This window comes from Leptomonas pyrrhocoris (genome assembly GCF_001293395.1).
Source record: "Leptomonas pyrrhocoris isolate H10 chromosome Unknown, whole genome shotgun sequence".
In the NCBI taxonomy this organism is placed as follows: Eukaryota; Euglenozoa; class Kinetoplastea; order Trypanosomatida; family Trypanosomatidae; genus Leptomonas; species Leptomonas pyrrhocoris.
This window is the reverse complement of record NW_015438367.1, coordinates 745,739-762,519: the sequence shown is the minus strand read 5'-3', so window position 1 is coordinate 762,519 and position 16,781 is coordinate 745,739. Positions and strand designations below refer to the sequence as shown.

The window sequence follows — 16,781 nt, the reverse complement described above, 5'->3', positions numbered from 1 at the left end:
GGAGCTCTCACACACTCATATATATATATATATATATATATATATGGATGTATGTACTGTTCTCTCATCTCCTTCCTGTGTTGGCGTGTATGAGGGAGCGAGATGGATGAGGGCAGGCACCAAAGAGCTCAGCTGCTCACAATCCACTTCACCCTTTTTCTTGACTGTCTTTTTTTGTCATTAGAACTTTTTGTGTTCTTTTCTTCTTACTGCATCTGTGGAAGCCTCTTCTCTCTTGTGTTGCTTGACTGTTCTTGATGTTTCGTTGCCTTAGCGAGAAGCGATACGAAGCTGCAGCGTGGCGAGAGAGAAAACTGTCTACGAGCTTCTATCATTTCTTTTATTATTATTGTCATTGTGTTTGTATAGCGCTTTTCCCTCTTCGTATTTCCTCTTCCCAGATCTATTCCCAGAAACATCAGAAAATGGGCCTGGTCGGTTGTCACGGGCGATGTTCTCATCTGCACTTTTCATCTAATTATTTTCCCTCTTTGCTCTGGTGTTATGTGGCTCTTTGTTCTTCCGTTTTGCTGTCGCTGCCTTACCACGTCGGTATCGCAATTTATGTAGTTTGCTGTTCTCTTCTTCCTCTCTCTCCATCGTTTTTCTCTTCAGTCTGTCGCGTTCCCAAACGGCACTGAGGGCACAGATGTGAACAAGTTGGTTTCCTTTTCTACTGTAATTCTTTCGCTTCTTCTTTCGACACCATCCACGTTTCCGGCGGTTCGCTGCTGCGGTAATGCGTGGCGCAGCGATGTTTGTTTTTCTTCTTTTTACTTCCCGACCCATTTTGTCTACACAACGCGATTTAAAATATATATCTACTGCCCGAAAAGCGTGTATGAGCGATATGGCAAATTGTTTGTTGTGGTGGTGGCGGCGGCAGAGAGGTGGTGCCGCTGCCGTGACCGGTATGGCGCTCCCCACGTCACTGCCTTGCCACTAGTACCACTCTGCGAAGGAAAGGCAAGACCTGTACGTGCGGAAGGCGGCGACATTACAAGCTCTAGTCGACACGCTAAACACGCAAGCTTTGCTGAAGCGATGTTGCGTGCGGTTGACAGGCAACGACGACAACAGAAAGAGTACCGCTGTATCTCCGAGAGGTACGACGATGTTGCTGTGCATCGAGCTGCGCCGCACCTGTCGTGCTGTGTCGCGTTCCTCAGCAATGTGTGATTCGAGCACTCGGCTGCCGCGTTGTGTCTCCGCGTCTTCTTTTCTTTTGATTTTGGTGGTTTGTTTGGATTTCTGTGCGTCTGCACCGCTGCCGTGTGTTTAGGCCTCCTCCGCGACGGAGCATTCTTTTTATTCTATCTTGCCAAATGTACTAAGGGCGTAGGCGCCCAACGCAGTTCGAATGCTGGCTTCTCTGTGACGTGGAGCGCTGTGCCGTCTTCGTTGCCTTGCGCTCTCTCCCTCTCTTTCCCACTGGATGTGTTTGACGGGTGCGTCATCGTGACGAACAATGTAAGGAGTTTTTTTAAAGGAAAGAAAACGGAAGCCCCATCTCTGCTACGGCCGAAGCGCCGCTACACACGGCTCCTCGTTTCATCTCCAAAACAAGAGCGCTGCAAAGTTTCCGGTACATTTTGTGTTGTATCCGGATGTCGCTCACACAACAGCACGGTGCGAGTTGCCAGACTGGGACGCAGTCGCATTCCTTCCACGGATTACCGCCCCTTCATGTACGTGCCTCGACGGTCCACTTCTTTTGTTTCCATTGCTGCCTCTTTGACGCTCGCTCGCGCTTTCGCTCTGCGCCTACGCCGCCTCTGCGTTCTCCTTTCCCCAACACAGTCACCACAGCGGGGTTCACACACAACACAGCTCAGAAAAGCATCCTGCGTTGTAGCTAGCCCACCCTCTGTGAAACACACCGGTATTACCACCACCATTCACATCTCCTTGTTGGGCCTGATGGCCACTTCCACCCCGCCTTTTACCGCATTGGGTGGCTCCACCTCCACTCGGGACTACCTCTACCGTGCCTTGTACCTTCGCAGGGAGTTGCTGATTCTCGCCACGCAGAGGAGCAGCAACGACGCGGACCCTAGCAAGTCAGCGACAGGGGCGGAGCCGCCATCGGCGTCCGACTCCTCTACCCTGAACCTCAATGACATCCTCCTCCTCCCTCCGCTCTACGGTGTCGAAGGTTTAACAGCGCCACCGGTGGACGGCGGCAGCACCCCCTCAGATGATCCGATGCTGACGATCGACCACGCTTGGAGAGGGCTCGTGCACATCCGCGGCCCGTCCTCGCCGTGGTACCGCGGCTGCTTCGCCTTCCACGCGTACTTCCCCAGCCGCTACCCCTTCGAGCCGCCCATCGTTGAATTCACGACCCCGTTGCGCAGTCACCCCCTCGTGCAGGAGCGCCGTGCACTTCCGCAGGACCACGTCACAGCGGCGGACTTGCCCTCTGAGTTTCCGTCTCGCGTGGCCCCACAGAGCAGCGCCGTAACGAACACGTCGACGGCCCACTCCTCCTCCATTGCTGGTCGGTGTGCCGCCATCCCGTTTGAGGACGTCTACGCCGCCGTGGACCCGATGCGCGTGTCCGTCATGGCGGTGCTGCTGCAGCACGTCCTTCGTTTTTTTTACCCAGCGGAGTGGACGGCCGCGATGGAGGCGGCCGCGACGAGCGCTGCGGCCGCGCGTGGGACGGGGCAGTCGGCCGCGGTGAATCGGGTGGTGGCTCGCCGAGATGTGGAGCGGCGCAGCGTGACGCAGGAGGTGGCGTTGGGTCGGCCCTTTGAGCAGTACGTTGGCGACGACGTTGCGCAGCACTTTTTGCAGCTGTGGGATACGGCGGGTGCCGCCGGCGCGGTGGATGCGACGGGGACGATGGAGAGCAACGACGCCGACTGGTACACCCGCGAAGTTCTCCCGCACCTTCTGCACTCCTAATTGCTGTGTGTGCCCCTTTCCTCCATGACGTGCGGCTTGGGGAAAGACGTATGTGATGTGTCTTGAGCGTGCCCCTCCTTCCCCTTCCCTCTTCCTTCTTTCTCCTTCAACTCTGTGGTCTCTGTTTTTGTTTTGGTCACCTCCTCCATGTGAAGGGATCGGTTGGCGCTCTCGATGCATCTATCGCGCATCTGCAGCTTGGCAGCAACGTAATGTACCGTGCCTGACGTCGTTGCGGCACCACGACAAATCGAAAGAAGAAGAGTAATGGAAGATTGACGCTGTGCCGCTCGTTAATGCGTTTTCCTCGGTTGTACCCCAGCGGAGTGTCGAGAGGCGCAGAGAGCGTGTTGGGTCGATGTACGTATTCACGCTTCTTCTCACTCCCTTAGCGGCTTTCTGCTGATGGGCCACGCAGCCGGTACACCCTGTTGCTTCTTTGCGGCGGCTCCTCTACTTCTTTATCTTCTCCGTCCACGCCTCATCTACCGCACTTCTCAGCCAAGTCACGTTCTCTTGTTCACCGCATAGGCCGCGTACGTCGCTCTCCTCTAACGCAGCATCTCGCCGTTATCACTTCAAGAGCAGCGTCAAAGAATAGCTTCCCCCGCCTGCTTTCCATTCGGCACTTCACGTTTGTGTCCCCCGAACTCCATTTTCATTATTCTTATCTTTACTACCCCACTTAGACTGTTTGTTGTTCCCTCTCCCTCGCTACCACAGCTGTTCACCGGTTTATATATCATTACACTGTTCTGTACAACAGCGCCTGCTTCTTCTTTGTATCTTTCTTTTCCGTCTCTGTCCCACAAAGGTTTTGCTTCGCTGACGGCTCTCACGCATTTCCTGGCGGCGTGCAAGCAAGCACAAGCGAAGAGTACAATAATGCAGACAGGCGGCGGCAACAGCGGTGCGGCGGCGCGTCTGCAGAAGGAGTTGATGGAGGTCATGATGAGCGACGCCGAGGGCATCGCAGCCTACCCCGAGGACGATAATCTCTTTCGCTGGATCGGCACCGTGAAAGGGGTCCCGAACACCCCGTACGAGGACCTCGAGTACAACCTCCTCTTGGTGTTTCCCCCGAACTACCCCTACGAGGCCCCCACCGTCACCTTTGTCACGCCGTGCTTTCACCCCAACGTGGACACCCGCGGCGCCATCTGCCTAGACATTCTGAAGGAGAAGTGGTCCGCCGTGTACTCGGTCAGCTCCATCCTGCTCTCCATCCAGAACCTCCTCAACAACCCCAACAACGAATCGCCGCTGAACAACCACGCGGCACAGCTGTGGCGTGATAGGGAGCAGTTCACCATCGCGGTGCGCGCCACGCACGGCGGCGTGCCGGGGTCGTAAACGTGAAGTTGAAGCTGAGAAAACGGCGCCTCACTCGGTAAGCAGAAGAGCTCTAGGCCATGCGCGCACCGTGAAGCACCAATTGTCTCTCCCCTCACCCGCGACTCGAAAGACGCCGCTTCTCGTGTCGTGACAACTCGGTGGTACGACGATGTTGTTGTTTTTTCTTTTTGCTGAGCACGTTAGAATTGTTTCCTTTGTCCTGAATTGTGAACACGCTTATACCAACTAACAACAAGGCGAAACAAAGTAACCCTCCTTTTTTTTAGGACGGAGAACAGCGGTTGATTAAGCTTAGAAAGCAAACTTTGCCGTTGCCGGTGTTAGTTGAATTGCGAACACCCCATCTTCTGTGTCTCTTGATGTACGCATGCTGCTTCCCTGCGCTGTATCTTCATCACAGCGGGCGCTGTCTTCGTGTTGTCAGCACTTCCCTTCTTTCTCCACTTCAGCAATTCCGACTACTCTCTTTCATTATCCTTTGTCTCTATTTGCTTTTTGTTTTTCGCCGCCTTTTCTGCTCCCTTGTGCACGTAAGAGCACGATCGTTTTTTTCTTCTTTTTAACTTCATCGCCGGTATCTGCCCAAGTCCTTCCAGTCATCATTTTCTCCTTCTCTTTCAAAGTCGGTGCGCATCCAGTCGTTGAGATATACGCTCTGCAACGCACTCCTCTCGTATCACCTTGCATGGACCCGTGGCAAAAGCTCGTTTGAGTAGTTCTACCTGACGACAAACGGTAGAAGACACTCTTCCATAAAGCACAAAAAGGCAGCGGAGAAGCGTCACTCACGTCTTCCGCGAACTCCTGCGTGAACGTTTTTCTCCCCCATCTGGATTTATCGGCAGCGCTTCCTTCTCTTCTTCGTTCGACACTTCAGTTGACGTTTTCTTCTCGTAGATCATTGAGACGTGCTCGCCACCCTGCTATGGGCCGGCGTTGTTGCTGTTGCTGTTATAGGCATCGTTTGTGTGTTTCTATTTCATCTGTCCAGCGTTGCGCACGCTTTCTTTTTGTGTAGGGAGAAGTGGACTGCACTTCTGTGCGAGTCGGTGCGTTTCACGTGTCATCGCTGCGAGCCTTCAGCACTGCTGCCTTTTCCATTTTTTTCTGCCTTTCTCATATTGTTTCGTGCGGGGCGCGTGTGTTGCTGCAGGAGCCGAGCAACAGCTGCACTCGTCTATTGAAAAGAGCAAGGCTACGAACGTAGTTTATAATGAAGAAGGCACAGGAAGAGCGAAATGAGCTGCTCCGCTACGCCCTGCAGCACCCACCCCCAAACGTGGTCGTGAAGCTGCCGAAGGGCTTCGACTCCTTCGACAACATCGACCTCGCGCTGTGCCCGAGTCCCCTGCCTTTGTACGCCGAGGCGGAGAAGGCGGCGGCCAATGCGAAGGGCGGGAAGGCGCCGCAGTTCCACTTCGATATGAAGGGATCCCTCACCTTCGTCGGCGGCAGCAGCGGCGGGGTCCAGCGCGCAACACCATCAGCGGGGAGCAGTCGCACGAAGCGGCTGAAGTCTCCACGCGACGGCCATAGCAGCCCTGAGGCGAAGCCCGAGACGTCAAGCCCGGGACACGGTCAGCGGACGGCCAATGACGGCACCGCCGCTGCCTCGGCCAGTCCTCCGGCGGAGTCGCAGCAGCGAATTGTTGCCTCGGAGCAGTCGCCGCCGCACCCCGCCAACGCGCACATCAGCCCGAGCACCGCCAGCAGCAACGGTGGCAACAACGCCACCCCGGAGCCGGAGCAGAGCAAGGGATTCTTCGCGCACATTGTGGGCACCTTCCGCGGCCTCAACGGGGCAGACCCGCAGCAGAGCAACAGCAGCCCCAACACCCGCGCGGCGCCAGCACGCACGCAGCGCATCCTGACACGTTCGCCGACAGCGATCAAACAGCGGTCTGTTAGCGGTAGCAGCGGCATCTTTGGCTCCTTTTTGAATCCCTTCTCCACGGCTCGGGTGGCACGTAACTCCAGCCAAGGAGCCAGCGCTGCGTCCCCACACAGCGAGGACTCCGGCAGCCCCGACACGGCCCGGCGCATGGAGCAGCTGCAGATCCCCCTGTGCGGCAGCACTCCCGCCACGATGTCGGAGGCCATCACGCGGCAATTCGGGCCCGTTTTCGACGCCGTGGACGAACACCGGCGGGCGCGCGCTACGGCGCTGACCGCGGCGAAGGAGTTCCCTAAACCACCCAACATTCAACTGTGCGAGGTCCTCAACAGTGCCCCTGTCGCCGCCTTCCTCGACGTACTCCCCATCTTCGCCTACGACAACCTTGTCATGTGCGCGAGTGTGCTGACGACGAAGAAGCGCGACGTCTACGACGCAGAGATGCGCAACGTCTATCGCCGTGTGTTCAACATCAGCGAGGAGCAGCACCGCCGCATCCTGGCCAACGTCACCCCACCTGCACTGAAAGCGCCGTTTAATGAGGCGGACCCGGCCGCCGTGGCAGAGCGACGTCGGTACATCGCCGGCTTCCGCGGCGACGCCAAACTGCTGCGACTGCTTTGCGAGGAGAGCACCGACGACGACTACGTCGCCCGCACGGAGCAGCTGCTCTACTGCATCGAAAACTTTCCCGACAGCCCGGGCGACGCGCTCGTCCCGTTCGCCGTACGTGCGATGGTGTACGCGGCCTGTCTGATGCCGCTGTACCAGCTCGACCTCAGCACGCTGAGCCCCATCTACACAGAGAAGGACGTGGAGCACTGCCTCGCCTTGCTGCGGTCTCGTATGGGTATCTCCTCGAGAATTGAGAAGTACTGCCATCTGCATGCGCAGCTCCTGGCCAACGACCAATGCGGTAGCGTTGAGGCACAGGCGGTGTTTCTGAAGGGAGTGGCGCGTGCCGTCAGCTCGCTGGGCGCCCGTGACATCGCTGACAGCCAACTCACCCCTCCTGTGAAGTACGCCTATTACGTCCTACAGGAGAGCTTCTGCCTTGCCGCTGTGCCGATGCCGTGGCTGGACTCCACCTTCTCCTACGATATGCAGCGCAGCGTGTCAGCCGTATTTATTGAGACCTGCCTCGCCCTCCCGTCTTGTATGCTGAGCGCGATGGTGCTCGTGGAGGACATGCAGGTGCTGCCGCCCACCGAGGAGGGCGAAGCGTTTTTGTTGGCCTTCATGGAGGTATTCGTGAACTCCGGCGTCTTTCGCAACTACGCGGAACTCGTGGACGAAGACGCAGACAGCGCCCGTGCGCCGTCCTCGGGGTCCGCAGCGGTGCTGCTGCAGCAGGTGAACAGCGGCTTGGACACACAGCAGAAGGCGTACTGCAAGATGCTGACGCGTAGCTTCCCTCTGGCGATGTTCCTCCTCGTGCCGGGACGCCTGCGCATTGGCGCCTACATCCTGCTGGTGCGGCACTGGGGTAACGCATACCCCGGCGCGCACCACGAGGTGCCGAGCGACTTCCAAGCTGCCATGTCCGCCTACCTGCTGTACCTCCTCGGCAGCTGTGGCGGGGATAAGTGGGTGGGCCACAGTCCACAGCTGAGCTCTTTGCTGGTGCGCTGCACCCAGACTTACCTGGCGCCGTTCAGCGTCCTGGCGAAGGATGAAGAGGCGTCGTTCGCCAGCCTTGCCCAACAGCAACTGGAGAAGTTGCAGCCGCAGTGGGCCGCGACGTTGGACGACGCGACGCAGCCGCCGAGCGACGTGCTGGGCTTTTTGCGCACCGTCTTCGACACGCCGCGTCCGCCGCCGCTGGGCAGCGACCCGTCGTCGCAGCACCACGTCAGGCTGGTGAGCTGGGCGCAGTTCGCCACGGCCCTCCTGCGGCGCTGCATGGAGGGCGTTCCGCGAGTCGCGCCGGCGTCCAGCAACGCCAAGACGCCGTACATCGCGGCCGAGTACGAGCGTATTCACCGCGCCGCCGCGTTGCGAAACGCAAACGAGCCCCTGCTGCCCGGCGCGGTGCACCGCCTGCACACCGTCGTGCGCCTGAAAGAGGTGTTCTGCGAGTGCCTTTCCTCCTCGCACCGCACCTACGAGCTCGTGCGCAGCGTCAGTGGTGCACCTACAGTGGGGATGACCGACATTCAGGAGGAACACTCGCAGAGCGTTTACGATGCCGTGCTGCAACTCTGCGACACCATCAGCATCGAGACGCTGTCCAACGGCACCGTGAAGGACCTCTTCGCGAAGTTCATGCGGCTCGACACGAAGCAGTATCAAGCGATGAAGCAGAACCACGGCAAGAACGAAGACTTCCCGATGCCCCGCGCCTTCCCAGAGGTTACGATGGGCCGCATCATCGAGGAGATCCAGCAGGCCACCGCCGTCGTGTGCGCGCGCCTCGACTACGAGCCGGCGGTGCGGCAGGTGCACTACCGAGTGGGCCACAACTTCGTCGCCTACCTTTTTGCGGTGTACGTGGACGGCGCTGGTGTCTTCCTGAGCACGGCGGATGCCCCCCTCATCCTTGCCGACTTGGACCTCGTGCGAGTGGCCTTCTTTGAAACCAACCCAGACCCGTCGCCGGTCGTGGCGGACGTAGACGTCGTCAGCACCGCGTGTAAGGCGGTTGCGCACGCCATGCGCACCTCCGGCGCGGAGTTGTTGGAGAAGCTCTACGGCATTGTGCAGTACATCATGTCGCGGCCTTCGTCGGAGCTGATCAACGGCGGTGCCGGGGTGCCGCCGCTGCACACGCTGCCTGAGTCGTCGGAGGACTCGCCGTGGTGTCAGTACGTGGTGCGGCGCGTCCTGGAGCACCGCAAGGACTCTAAGTGGACTACATGGATCAACTACCAAACCCGCCAGAGGACGAAGACGATGTACTAATCCGTGGCGTTGTGCGTGCATCGTAGATCCTTTTTACCATTCTGTTTTCGCAGGCCTTTTTTTTTCGTTGTTGAGTAGACGGGTGTTTGCTGCTCGCGTGATATTCGGGGCGGTGCCTCGTTGCGCCGTTGTTTTTCATTCATATTGCTTTGTCTTTCTTGTGCCCGTCGTCCTCTCATGGCTTCTCTTCTCGTATTATTTCTCATTTTCCTTCTCGCGCACCGCGCACGTCCTCGCCGCAGCGTACCTCTTTCTCTGAGACACGTACGAGTAAACATGCGTCCCTTAGGTGGTGGTGTTCGCTTGCAAGTTGCAAACGTCAAATGCTCGAACAGCGCTGCACTTCGCGGTCAACAACGGCAACGACAAAAGCCAAGAGAGCCGCCGCAACGGGGCGCTTCGGTGATGAACAAGAATAAAGAAATGGTCGCATCACCGGTGACAGCTAATGCTGGTGACTCGCGCCGAATGCAAGAGGAGAGGCCCCTTTGCGTGCATGGAAGGCCTCCCTCACCCACGTTTGGCATCCTCCCCACCCCCTCCTTCATCCCGTTCGGTGCCGCACAGAAGCGAACGCCGCTGTGTCACGTTGCAAGAGTGTATGTATATGCGTGGTTTCAAATGTTCCCCAACGCGCCGCCGCGATCAAGACCACCGCACCTCCTCTCCCCCGCGCAACCCTCTCTCTCTCTCCCTCACCTCCTTCTTTTCTTTGCTCACTTTTTTCTTTGTCGTCTTCACACGTCGTTGCACTACTGTCAGTTTACTTTACCGTCTAGTTTGTTTTCCGCCATCATTACCTTATCTTTTACGTTCATTACCTAACCTCTTCTCTTTTCAGCCCTCGACCTTCTCGCCCTCGTCACGCGAACCCACGCACACAAGCACACATCCATCCTCATCTCTCTTCTCAACAAGAAGTCGTGATGATGCGCGCCTCGCCTGTTCTCTGTGCCGGTGTCAGCGGCATGGCGGTGTACACCCCGCACTGTCGCGTGGACCTCGAGCAGTGGTGCAAGTGGACCGGCAACAGCTGGGACAAGGTGCAGAGCGTCGTGGGCCAGTCCTTCCGCATCACCAACACGAACGAGAACACCTACACGATGGCCGCCAACGCCGTGCTGCGCCTGATCGTCAAGAACAAGATCGACCCCAGCAAGATTGGCTTCCTTGGCCTCGGCACGGAGACGTCCTCGGATAACTCCGCTGGTGCGATTATCGTGAAGGGTATGGTGGACAAGGGTCTGCGGGCGATGAACATGCCGGCGATCTCCCGCCACTGCGAGGTGCCGGAGTTCAAGCACGCGTGCCTGGCCGGCGTGTACGCGATGGAGAGCGCCACCCGCTTCGCCGCGGCCGACGGCGGGGACCGCATCGCGATCGCCGTGGCGTCCGACGTCGCCGAGTACGCCCTCGGCTCCACCGGCGAGCAGACGCAGGGCGCCGGCGCGACGGCCATGGCGATTGAGCAGAAACCGAAGCTGTTTGAGATCCAGCTTCAGTGCAGCGGCTCTGCCTCCGACTACCGCGGCCCGGACTTCCGCAAGCCGCACCGCCGCCACTTCATGGGCCTCGAGGAGTACAGCAAGAGCTCCGCGAACGGCAAGATGGCCGACTTCCCCGTCTTCTCCGGCCCCTACAGCACGCTGGTGTACCAGGAGGAGGTGACGGTCGCCGTCGAGCACATGCTGGAGCGCCTGAACACCGCGCCGGGCAAGTACTACGACGACGTCTCCGCCCTCTTCTTCCACCGCCCCTACAACATGATGCCGATCCAGGCCATGTCCTTCCTGTACGCCCGAGGACTCGCCCGCGCCACCTCCGACGAGCACAAGGCGTACTTTGCGGAGCTGTGCAAGTCTGCCAAGGCTGACCCTGCGGCGGTCATCAAGGAGCTCGACGTGAACCCGATGTACTTCCAGCAGATCGAGAACGGCGCGGAGCCGAAGGACGCCTTCCCGGCCACCGGCAAGGTCGCCAAGGCGCTGCGCAAGGACAAGAAGTTCATTGAGCTGCTGGAGAAGAAGATGAGCATGGGCAGCGCGGCGATGGGCAACTTCGGCAACCTCTACACCGCCTCCCTGCCCTGCTGGCTGGCGGCCGGCTTTGAGGAGGCCTACACCCGCAAGCTCGACATCGCCGGCAAGCCGATGGTGATGGTCGGCTACGGCTCCGGCGACGCCAGCATGGCGATCCCGATTGTGCCGGTCCCGGGCTGGGAGAAGGCTGCCGCGAACATCAACGTCAGCGAGGCCCTGGCGAACCCCATTAACCTCGACAAGGCGCAGTACGAGGCTCTGCACACCGGCGCGGAGAAGAGCGACGTCGCCAAGGACCTCCGTAACATGGAGTTCGTGATTGAGCGCCTGGGCAGCCGCAACGAGGCCGCCTTCCAAGATGTCGGTATCGAGTACTACCGCTACATCCAGTAAGGGAAGAGGCGGAGCTGAAAAGGCAAAAGGAGGGTGGGCGGGAGAAGGATACACACGAAGGAAGGGGTGGTGGTGGTGGGTAAAGCGAGTTTCGCGTCTGCGCCTCCCTTCCTATGAAATACCTCCGTTGGCCCGCCTTCTTTTCTCTTCTCTCTGCTCCTTGCCTTCGTCGCATTCACGTTGTTGTGCGCTTCCACGTGGAGTGTCACACGAGACCGCCTCCGTATTATCTTCTCTTCTCTCTCTATTGCTCCGTTGTTTTCACGTTCAAATTGGGTGCCCCGAGGGGAAAGGGGATGCGTTGAAGTGAGCCAGTACGTTTGGCGAGCGTGCGTTTTACGAACGCATATATGCGAATGCGTACAGGCCATGTACAAGCCTCCGCTTCATCTTCCGTGTGGCCCTTCTCCCCTGATGCCCTCATCTTCGAAATCTGCCGTACAGAGTCCTCTCTTTTCGTCTCGTTACAAGTCTCTTGGACGACGAAGCGCAGATGTCTCAGGTTGAAGGCGAAAGAACTGTTGACTTTATGTTTTTATTTCTACTTTTATTATTATTATTTCCTGCTGCGAGCGTGTGTGTCCGTTGGAATCCACACGAGAAACGACGGAATACGAAGAAACGGAAGGGAGTAGGAAGCACCACCGCTACTTACTGTACGTCGCGTGAGCATTCCAGCAGTCCCTCCACCTATATATATATCATTTTGCTGTCAACAAGACCATATTTCGCAAGCCCCAAGGCGTAACGCAAAACGCTCCGCAATACCTTCGTTTAGTTTTCCTTCTTTTGCCCCTTTGCCGCCGCACCTCGTTCGGTATGCAAGTACCGAGCATTGTATCTGGTTTTATTGTGTTCGTTGTTCTCCTTCCGCGCTTTACGACTGTGGGGCTTGTTTTGTGTGTTTCTTCAACCTCACGTTTTTCGCTTGCTCATTCCACCTGGAATGACGCCGCGCGTGAAAACGTTGGCTTCTGCTCGCTCTCCTTCGTTCCCTTCTGCGTTGCATCGGTGGGGCGTGCGCGCAGACAATCAGCAAACAAACAAACAAAAATTGGTTACTCCTCCAACGAGCTACTTTTGCTTTCTTCTCTGTTTTTTTTTGTCTTCTGGTGCAGTAAGATGCAGAACACAACGGCACGACGGGGTGAAAGGCGGGCAGGCGGTGCGGCGCGGCAGCGCAGACGCGGAGCCCGGAAGAAAAGAAGAGGTCATAATAAACATCAAAAAAAGAACGCCGTCACAGCTTTAACGGCGGCTGCGGGAAACGATGAGGAAACGCAACCACAAAAAACAAAAAGCAAAGAAAAAGGCAAACAGGCGAAGAGAAGAATAAGTCCTTCGTTTTACTGTTCTCTTTAAACAGACGCTGCAATCGCCGTCGCTAAGTTTTCGACTACTGTTTTGTTTTCGTTCCTTTTCTCTTTCATTTAAGCAAGACATCTTCCACTAACCTTTCCGATGTCTTTCTGTTTTTACTTTACTTGATAACTAACATGTAGTCCCCTTTTGATTTCCTTTGTTCATCCAAGCTGTCTGCGACTGATGTGACACCAGAGTGCGTGTTGACTCTAAAATGTAGGATGACTGTCAAAGCGAAAAGAAAGAAAATTCAATGCATGCCGAAAGCAAGGCAATAAGAGTAATAATGATAATAATGAAAAGGCGGCATGCTGAATGGGCCTTTTGCGTGGCATTTTGTGCTGTGTTTGAAACGGTGGCGATTTGCAGGGGCGGTGAAGCTGGCGTACCTTGAGCCGCCACTCTGTGGCGCTGTTCGTGTCTGCTTTCACGTTCCTTTCCGCGCCGCACAACTGCTCAGACGGCCGGACAGAAGAGTGCCTTCCAATGCGGTTTTGTGACCGACCTATAAAAAAAAAAAACTTCCTCGCTACGCTGCCTCCCTCGCCTTTCTCTAGGAATCTCCACCGTGCTCTCACAAAAACGGCTGCCGCACCAGTTTCGCCAACGAAGTTCCCTCCGTTAACCGCGCCTCGTCTCTCTGTGGGCTCATCGCCGGCTCTTTCGTTGGCTTCCTTTTCTCAGCGTTTCCCACCGCTCGTGTTTTTACGGGAAGGCGCTGCGAGGTCGTTCAGCTCCCAACGTGCGCTGTGCGAAGCAACACGGGGGACAACTTCCCTCAACATGTCGTCCGCCGCCGTCACCACCGGCGCCCCGCACTCGCCGTCCTTGTACAACGAGCAGCTCTTCTACGCCGTGTTGAAGCAAGGCAACCCTTCCGAGGCGCGAGTGGAGGCCCTCGCCGCGCTCGCCCTGCGCCACCTGCCCAAGGCCGCCGAGACGTGGGCGGCGCTGCGAAAGGTACTGATGGAGCAGTCCGACCTCGACGCGCCGCCAAACCGCACGCTGTGGTACGTCATGGACGCGCTCATGAAGGACGCCCCGCACGTCTTCGTGCCCCTGCTGGCACCGCGGCTGCTAGAGTACACGATTCAGCAGCTTCCCTGGGAGCTGGCCGGACACCGAGGGCAGACGCGGCTGTGGTTTGAATCGTTGGTGCTGTCGTGGGAGAGGGTGCTGCCGCAGCGGCTGTACAGCGCAATCCGTCAACACGCCGTGCAGTCGCGTAGTGGAGCAGAGCTGCACGGACTGCTCGACGTGGCACAGAACGGGGTGGCGGACGATGGGTCGTTAGCCTCCTCCGCGGAGCTGCAGCGCCTGCAGGACGCCTTCGACGCCGTGCGCTACATGGGCGATGAGGCAGCGAATCAAATCGTCTTTGAAGCTTTCTCTGCGGCCTCGATGGATGCGTTGGTCGAAGGCACGCATAACAGTAAAAACAGCGTTGACAGTAATGTCGGTGTGGCGTCCGCCTCCCCTGACACGCAATCCAAAGCCGCAGCGTCGAGATTGAGCAGCAGCAGCGGTGGCCTCGGTGCACCGGCGACTAGCACCGCCGCCGTCGCCGCGGAGGACTCGCTGAGCGACAAGGACGACTACTCGCCCGACTACGTGGAGGGGGCGCAGCGGCGTGAACTGCCCAAGCTGGACCTCCCGAAACAAAAACGGCGGCGAGAGGCACGACGCAGGCCCCGCGAGGACGACCTTGGCATGTGAGACATCGGAGGTGCGTCGTGCGTATTTCTCTCCCTTTTGGAGTGCGCAGACAGCGGGAGTGCGGCGTCGCTGACAGGGCTGTGACGGCGCTGTGCGATGCGTGTCCGACGTGGACCAAGGCGACGGTGCGCATGTCCTTTCCCTTCGTGAATATCGACGAATAGAGCGGCAGGCAACCTCCAAAGGCTTGCGGTCGCTGAACCTCAGTGGCTCACACTTCATGCAGCAACATAATAGAAGGAGCAAAACCGGACAGCTTCAAGTGGTTTAGGAAGCAATAGGAATGGCTTCCTTTGGTTGATGCTGCGTTACTGCGGCAGACGCACCTTGACACGCCGCCCTGCAGCATCCTCCATCTTTTCCCATGCATTCGAACGCAGCAGTTGCAATTGCAGGTTTTTGAATCTGAAAACCTTTGTGGTTCATCTGTTTTTAAACAATGTATATCTCCATTCCTCCCTTCTTCTTCCTTTTGCAGCTGCCCAGCCGCTTACGTGACACCGGCAACCCCCTTTCTGAGGCTTGCAACACTCCCATCACAAGAGATAACTGCTGCAAAAACGCTAGTAGGCATTTTTTTTTTCAGTGGAAGAAGATAGCTCACTGCCCGCTTTCAGTACACACAGTTGAAGTGTTATTGCTGTTATTCTGCTTTACCTTTGCTATTACTATTACTTCACGCTCAAACCATCAATACACACACACAGAGAGAAACACAACCCCAAACATTAGTCCGACCTGCACTTTAGAGCTGTCTTTCCTTTCACGATGCCCCGACCCACACCCCCGCTGCGCCACTGGACGCTGGTGGACTGCCCGCCTGAGTCGTCCCCGCTGGGCCGCATCGGCCACTCCTTCTGCGCCAACGCCGACGGCAGCAAGGCGTACGTCTACGGTGGGGTCAACGACTCCGACAGCGTGTCAAACTACCTTGACGACTTGTGGCAGTACGACGTCTTCAAGAAGCAGTGGCAGAAGATCGAGCTGACAGGGGAGAAGCAACATCCGCGTGCGTTTCACACCGCGGTGTGGTACGGCCACCTCATGTACATCTTCGGCGGCTGCAACGGCCGCGGACGCTTCAACAAGCTCTTCTCGATCAGCGAGACGGGTGACTGCCACCCTGTCCTCGTGCGCGGACTCTACCCGCCCACCACCCGCTACTGCCACAGCGCCGTCGTATTCGAGGGGACGATGTTCGTCTTTGGCGGCAAGTGCGGGGGCCGCAACAGCAACAAGCGCCTGCAGGACCTCTACCGCTGCCGCCTGAGTGACCCGGAGTGGGCGCAGTGTGAGCAGCACGGCGAGGTCCCCCCACTGCGCTCCGCCCACACCGCCATGACCTACGAGCGCAAGATGATCGTCTTTGGGGGGCGCAACAGCGCTGGTGAGTGCTGCGAGGATTTTTTCCTCTACTCGTTTGACACCTCGATGTGGCGCCGCATCGACGTGACGAACGCGCCGGTGTTTGGCCGGGCGCGGAACAGCGCGGTGGTGCACTACGGCAACATCATCGTCTTTGGTGGGTGGAACGGCAAGAAGAAGCTGAACGATCTCTTCGTGTACAACGTGGAGGCGAACACGTTTGAGCCGGTCTACGACATCGAGCGGGAATACCCGGCGCGGCGGGAGTGCCACGTGGCGGTGGTCTGCCGCAACACGATGGTCGTGTTTGGTGGCCGCTTCCGTGGCAAGTTCATGAACGACACGACGGAGCTATACCTTGGCGGTAAGACCGGAGTGGACAGCATGCGGGATTGGCTCATCGCGGCCTACCCGACGCTTGCTGGCCTGAACAATCACCTGCCTCTTCAGCACTGTGCGGCCTTGTGTGCGCACAAAGAATACGTGATGGCATCTCCCAATGCCTCGTAAGCTGCGTTTCATGACTGTGACGCGACGAAGCGTGTTGTGGGCGGACCACGCCGACCTCTCCGTCGCCGTATTGCTTTGCAGGCAGACAACTGCGCACTTCCTGTGAGTGCTTCTGCCTTTTGTCTTCGTATTCAGGGAGCGATGGGGAGCGAGAAGAGATCGGTGCTGCGGAGTCTCTTACCTTCTTTCTTGGTTTTGTTTTTCTATCTGCCGCGTCGGTCGAGGCGATGCCTTCGACCTTTTCCCTTCTTCTATTTGCGCCGTTACCCACATGAGCGATCCTGCGTTGGCGCTGCCGAAGTAGTTCCTTCTTCGTTTGCTTTTACACTATGCGG

At 57.7% G+C, this 16,781-nt stretch overlaps 8 protein-coding genes across 11 annotated transcripts; all 8 read left to right on the top strand.

Moving 5' to 3' along the window:
* Positions 1-257: 257 nt before the first annotated feature.
* ABB37_05786 (hypothetical protein) lies at positions 258-641 on the top strand (the record flags this gene model as incomplete). The annotated part of the gene is made up of 1 exon (XM_015803950.1): positions 258-641. One exon carries the CDS (start codon positions 258-260, stop codon positions 639-641), a length of 384 nt encoding a protein of 127 aa, XP_015657775.1.
* Positions 642-1,799: 1,158 nt separating this feature from the next.
* On the top strand, positions 1,800-2,910 carry ABB37_05785 (hypothetical protein; the record flags this gene model as incomplete). Its single annotated transcript, XM_015803949.1, has 1 exon — positions 1,800-2,910. Exon 1 carries the CDS (start codon positions 1,921-1,923, stop codon positions 2,908-2,910), a length of 990 nt encoding a protein of 329 aa, XP_015657774.1. The 5' UTR covers positions 1,800-1,920.
* A 500-nt stretch (positions 2,911-3,410) lies between these two features.
* On the top strand, positions 3,411-4,263 carry ABB37_05784 (putative ubiquitin-conjugating enzyme e2; the record flags this gene model as incomplete). 2 transcript variants are annotated; one of them, XM_015803948.1, is made up of 1 exon in its annotated part: positions 3,411-4,263. In XM_015803948.1, the coding sequence occupies exon 1, from the start codon at positions 3,796-3,798 to the stop codon at positions 4,261-4,263; it is 468 nt and encodes a 155-aa protein (XP_015657773.1). In that variant the 5' UTR covers positions 3,411-3,795. The 2 variants fall into 2 exon arrangements, with proteins under 2 accessions (XP_015657773.1, XP_015657772.1); XM_015803947.1 differs by having other exon boundaries at positions 3,416-4,263.
* A 537-nt stretch (positions 4,264-4,800) lies between these two features.
* On the top strand, positions 4,801-9,061 carry ABB37_05783 (hypothetical protein; the record flags this gene model as incomplete). The annotated part of the gene is made up of 1 exon (XM_015803946.1): positions 4,801-9,061. Exon 1 carries the CDS (start codon positions 5,480-5,482, stop codon positions 9,059-9,061), a length of 3,582 nt encoding a protein of 1,193 aa, XP_015657771.1. The 5' UTR covers positions 4,801-5,479.
* Positions 9,062-9,822: 761 nt separating this feature from the next.
* ABB37_05782 (putative mitochondrial hypothetical protein) lies at positions 9,823-11,493 on the top strand (the record flags this gene model as incomplete). 2 transcript variants are annotated; one of them, XM_015803945.1, is made up of 1 exon in its annotated part: positions 9,823-11,493. In XM_015803945.1, exon 1 carries the CDS (start codon positions 9,988-9,990, stop codon positions 11,491-11,493), a length of 1,506 nt encoding a protein of 501 aa, XP_015657770.1. In that variant the 5' UTR covers positions 9,823-9,987. The 2 variants fall into 2 exon arrangements, with proteins under 2 accessions (XP_015657770.1, XP_015657769.1); XM_015803944.1 differs by having other exon boundaries at positions 9,840-11,493.
* An 819-nt stretch (positions 11,494-12,312) lies between these two features.
* On the top strand, positions 12,313-12,855 carry ABB37_05781 (hypothetical protein; the record flags this gene model as incomplete). Its single annotated transcript, XM_015803943.1, has 1 exon — positions 12,313-12,855. The coding sequence occupies one exon, from the start codon at positions 12,313-12,315 to the stop codon at positions 12,853-12,855; it is 543 nt and encodes a 180-aa protein (XP_015657768.1).
* A 556-nt stretch (positions 12,856-13,411) lies between these two features.
* Positions 13,412-14,571, top strand: ABB37_05780 (hypothetical protein; the record flags this gene model as incomplete). Of its 2 annotated transcripts, none has more annotated exons than XM_015803942.1 (1): positions 13,412-14,571. In XM_015803942.1, the coding sequence occupies exon 1, from the start codon at positions 13,639-13,641 to the stop codon at positions 14,569-14,571; it is 933 nt and encodes a 310-aa protein (XP_015657767.1). In that variant the 5' UTR covers positions 13,412-13,638. The 2 variants fall into 2 exon arrangements, with proteins under 2 accessions (XP_015657767.1, XP_015657766.1); XM_015803941.1 differs by having other exon boundaries at positions 13,453-14,571.
* A 477-nt stretch (positions 14,572-15,048) lies between these two features.
* On the top strand, positions 15,049-16,446 carry ABB37_05779 (hypothetical protein; the record flags this gene model as incomplete). The annotated part of the gene is made up of 1 exon (XM_015803940.1): positions 15,049-16,446. The coding sequence occupies exon 1, from the start codon at positions 15,340-15,342 to the stop codon at positions 16,444-16,446; it is 1,107 nt and encodes a 368-aa protein (XP_015657765.1). The 5' UTR covers positions 15,049-15,339.
* Between the last annotated feature and the right edge of the window lie 335 nt (positions 16,447-16,781).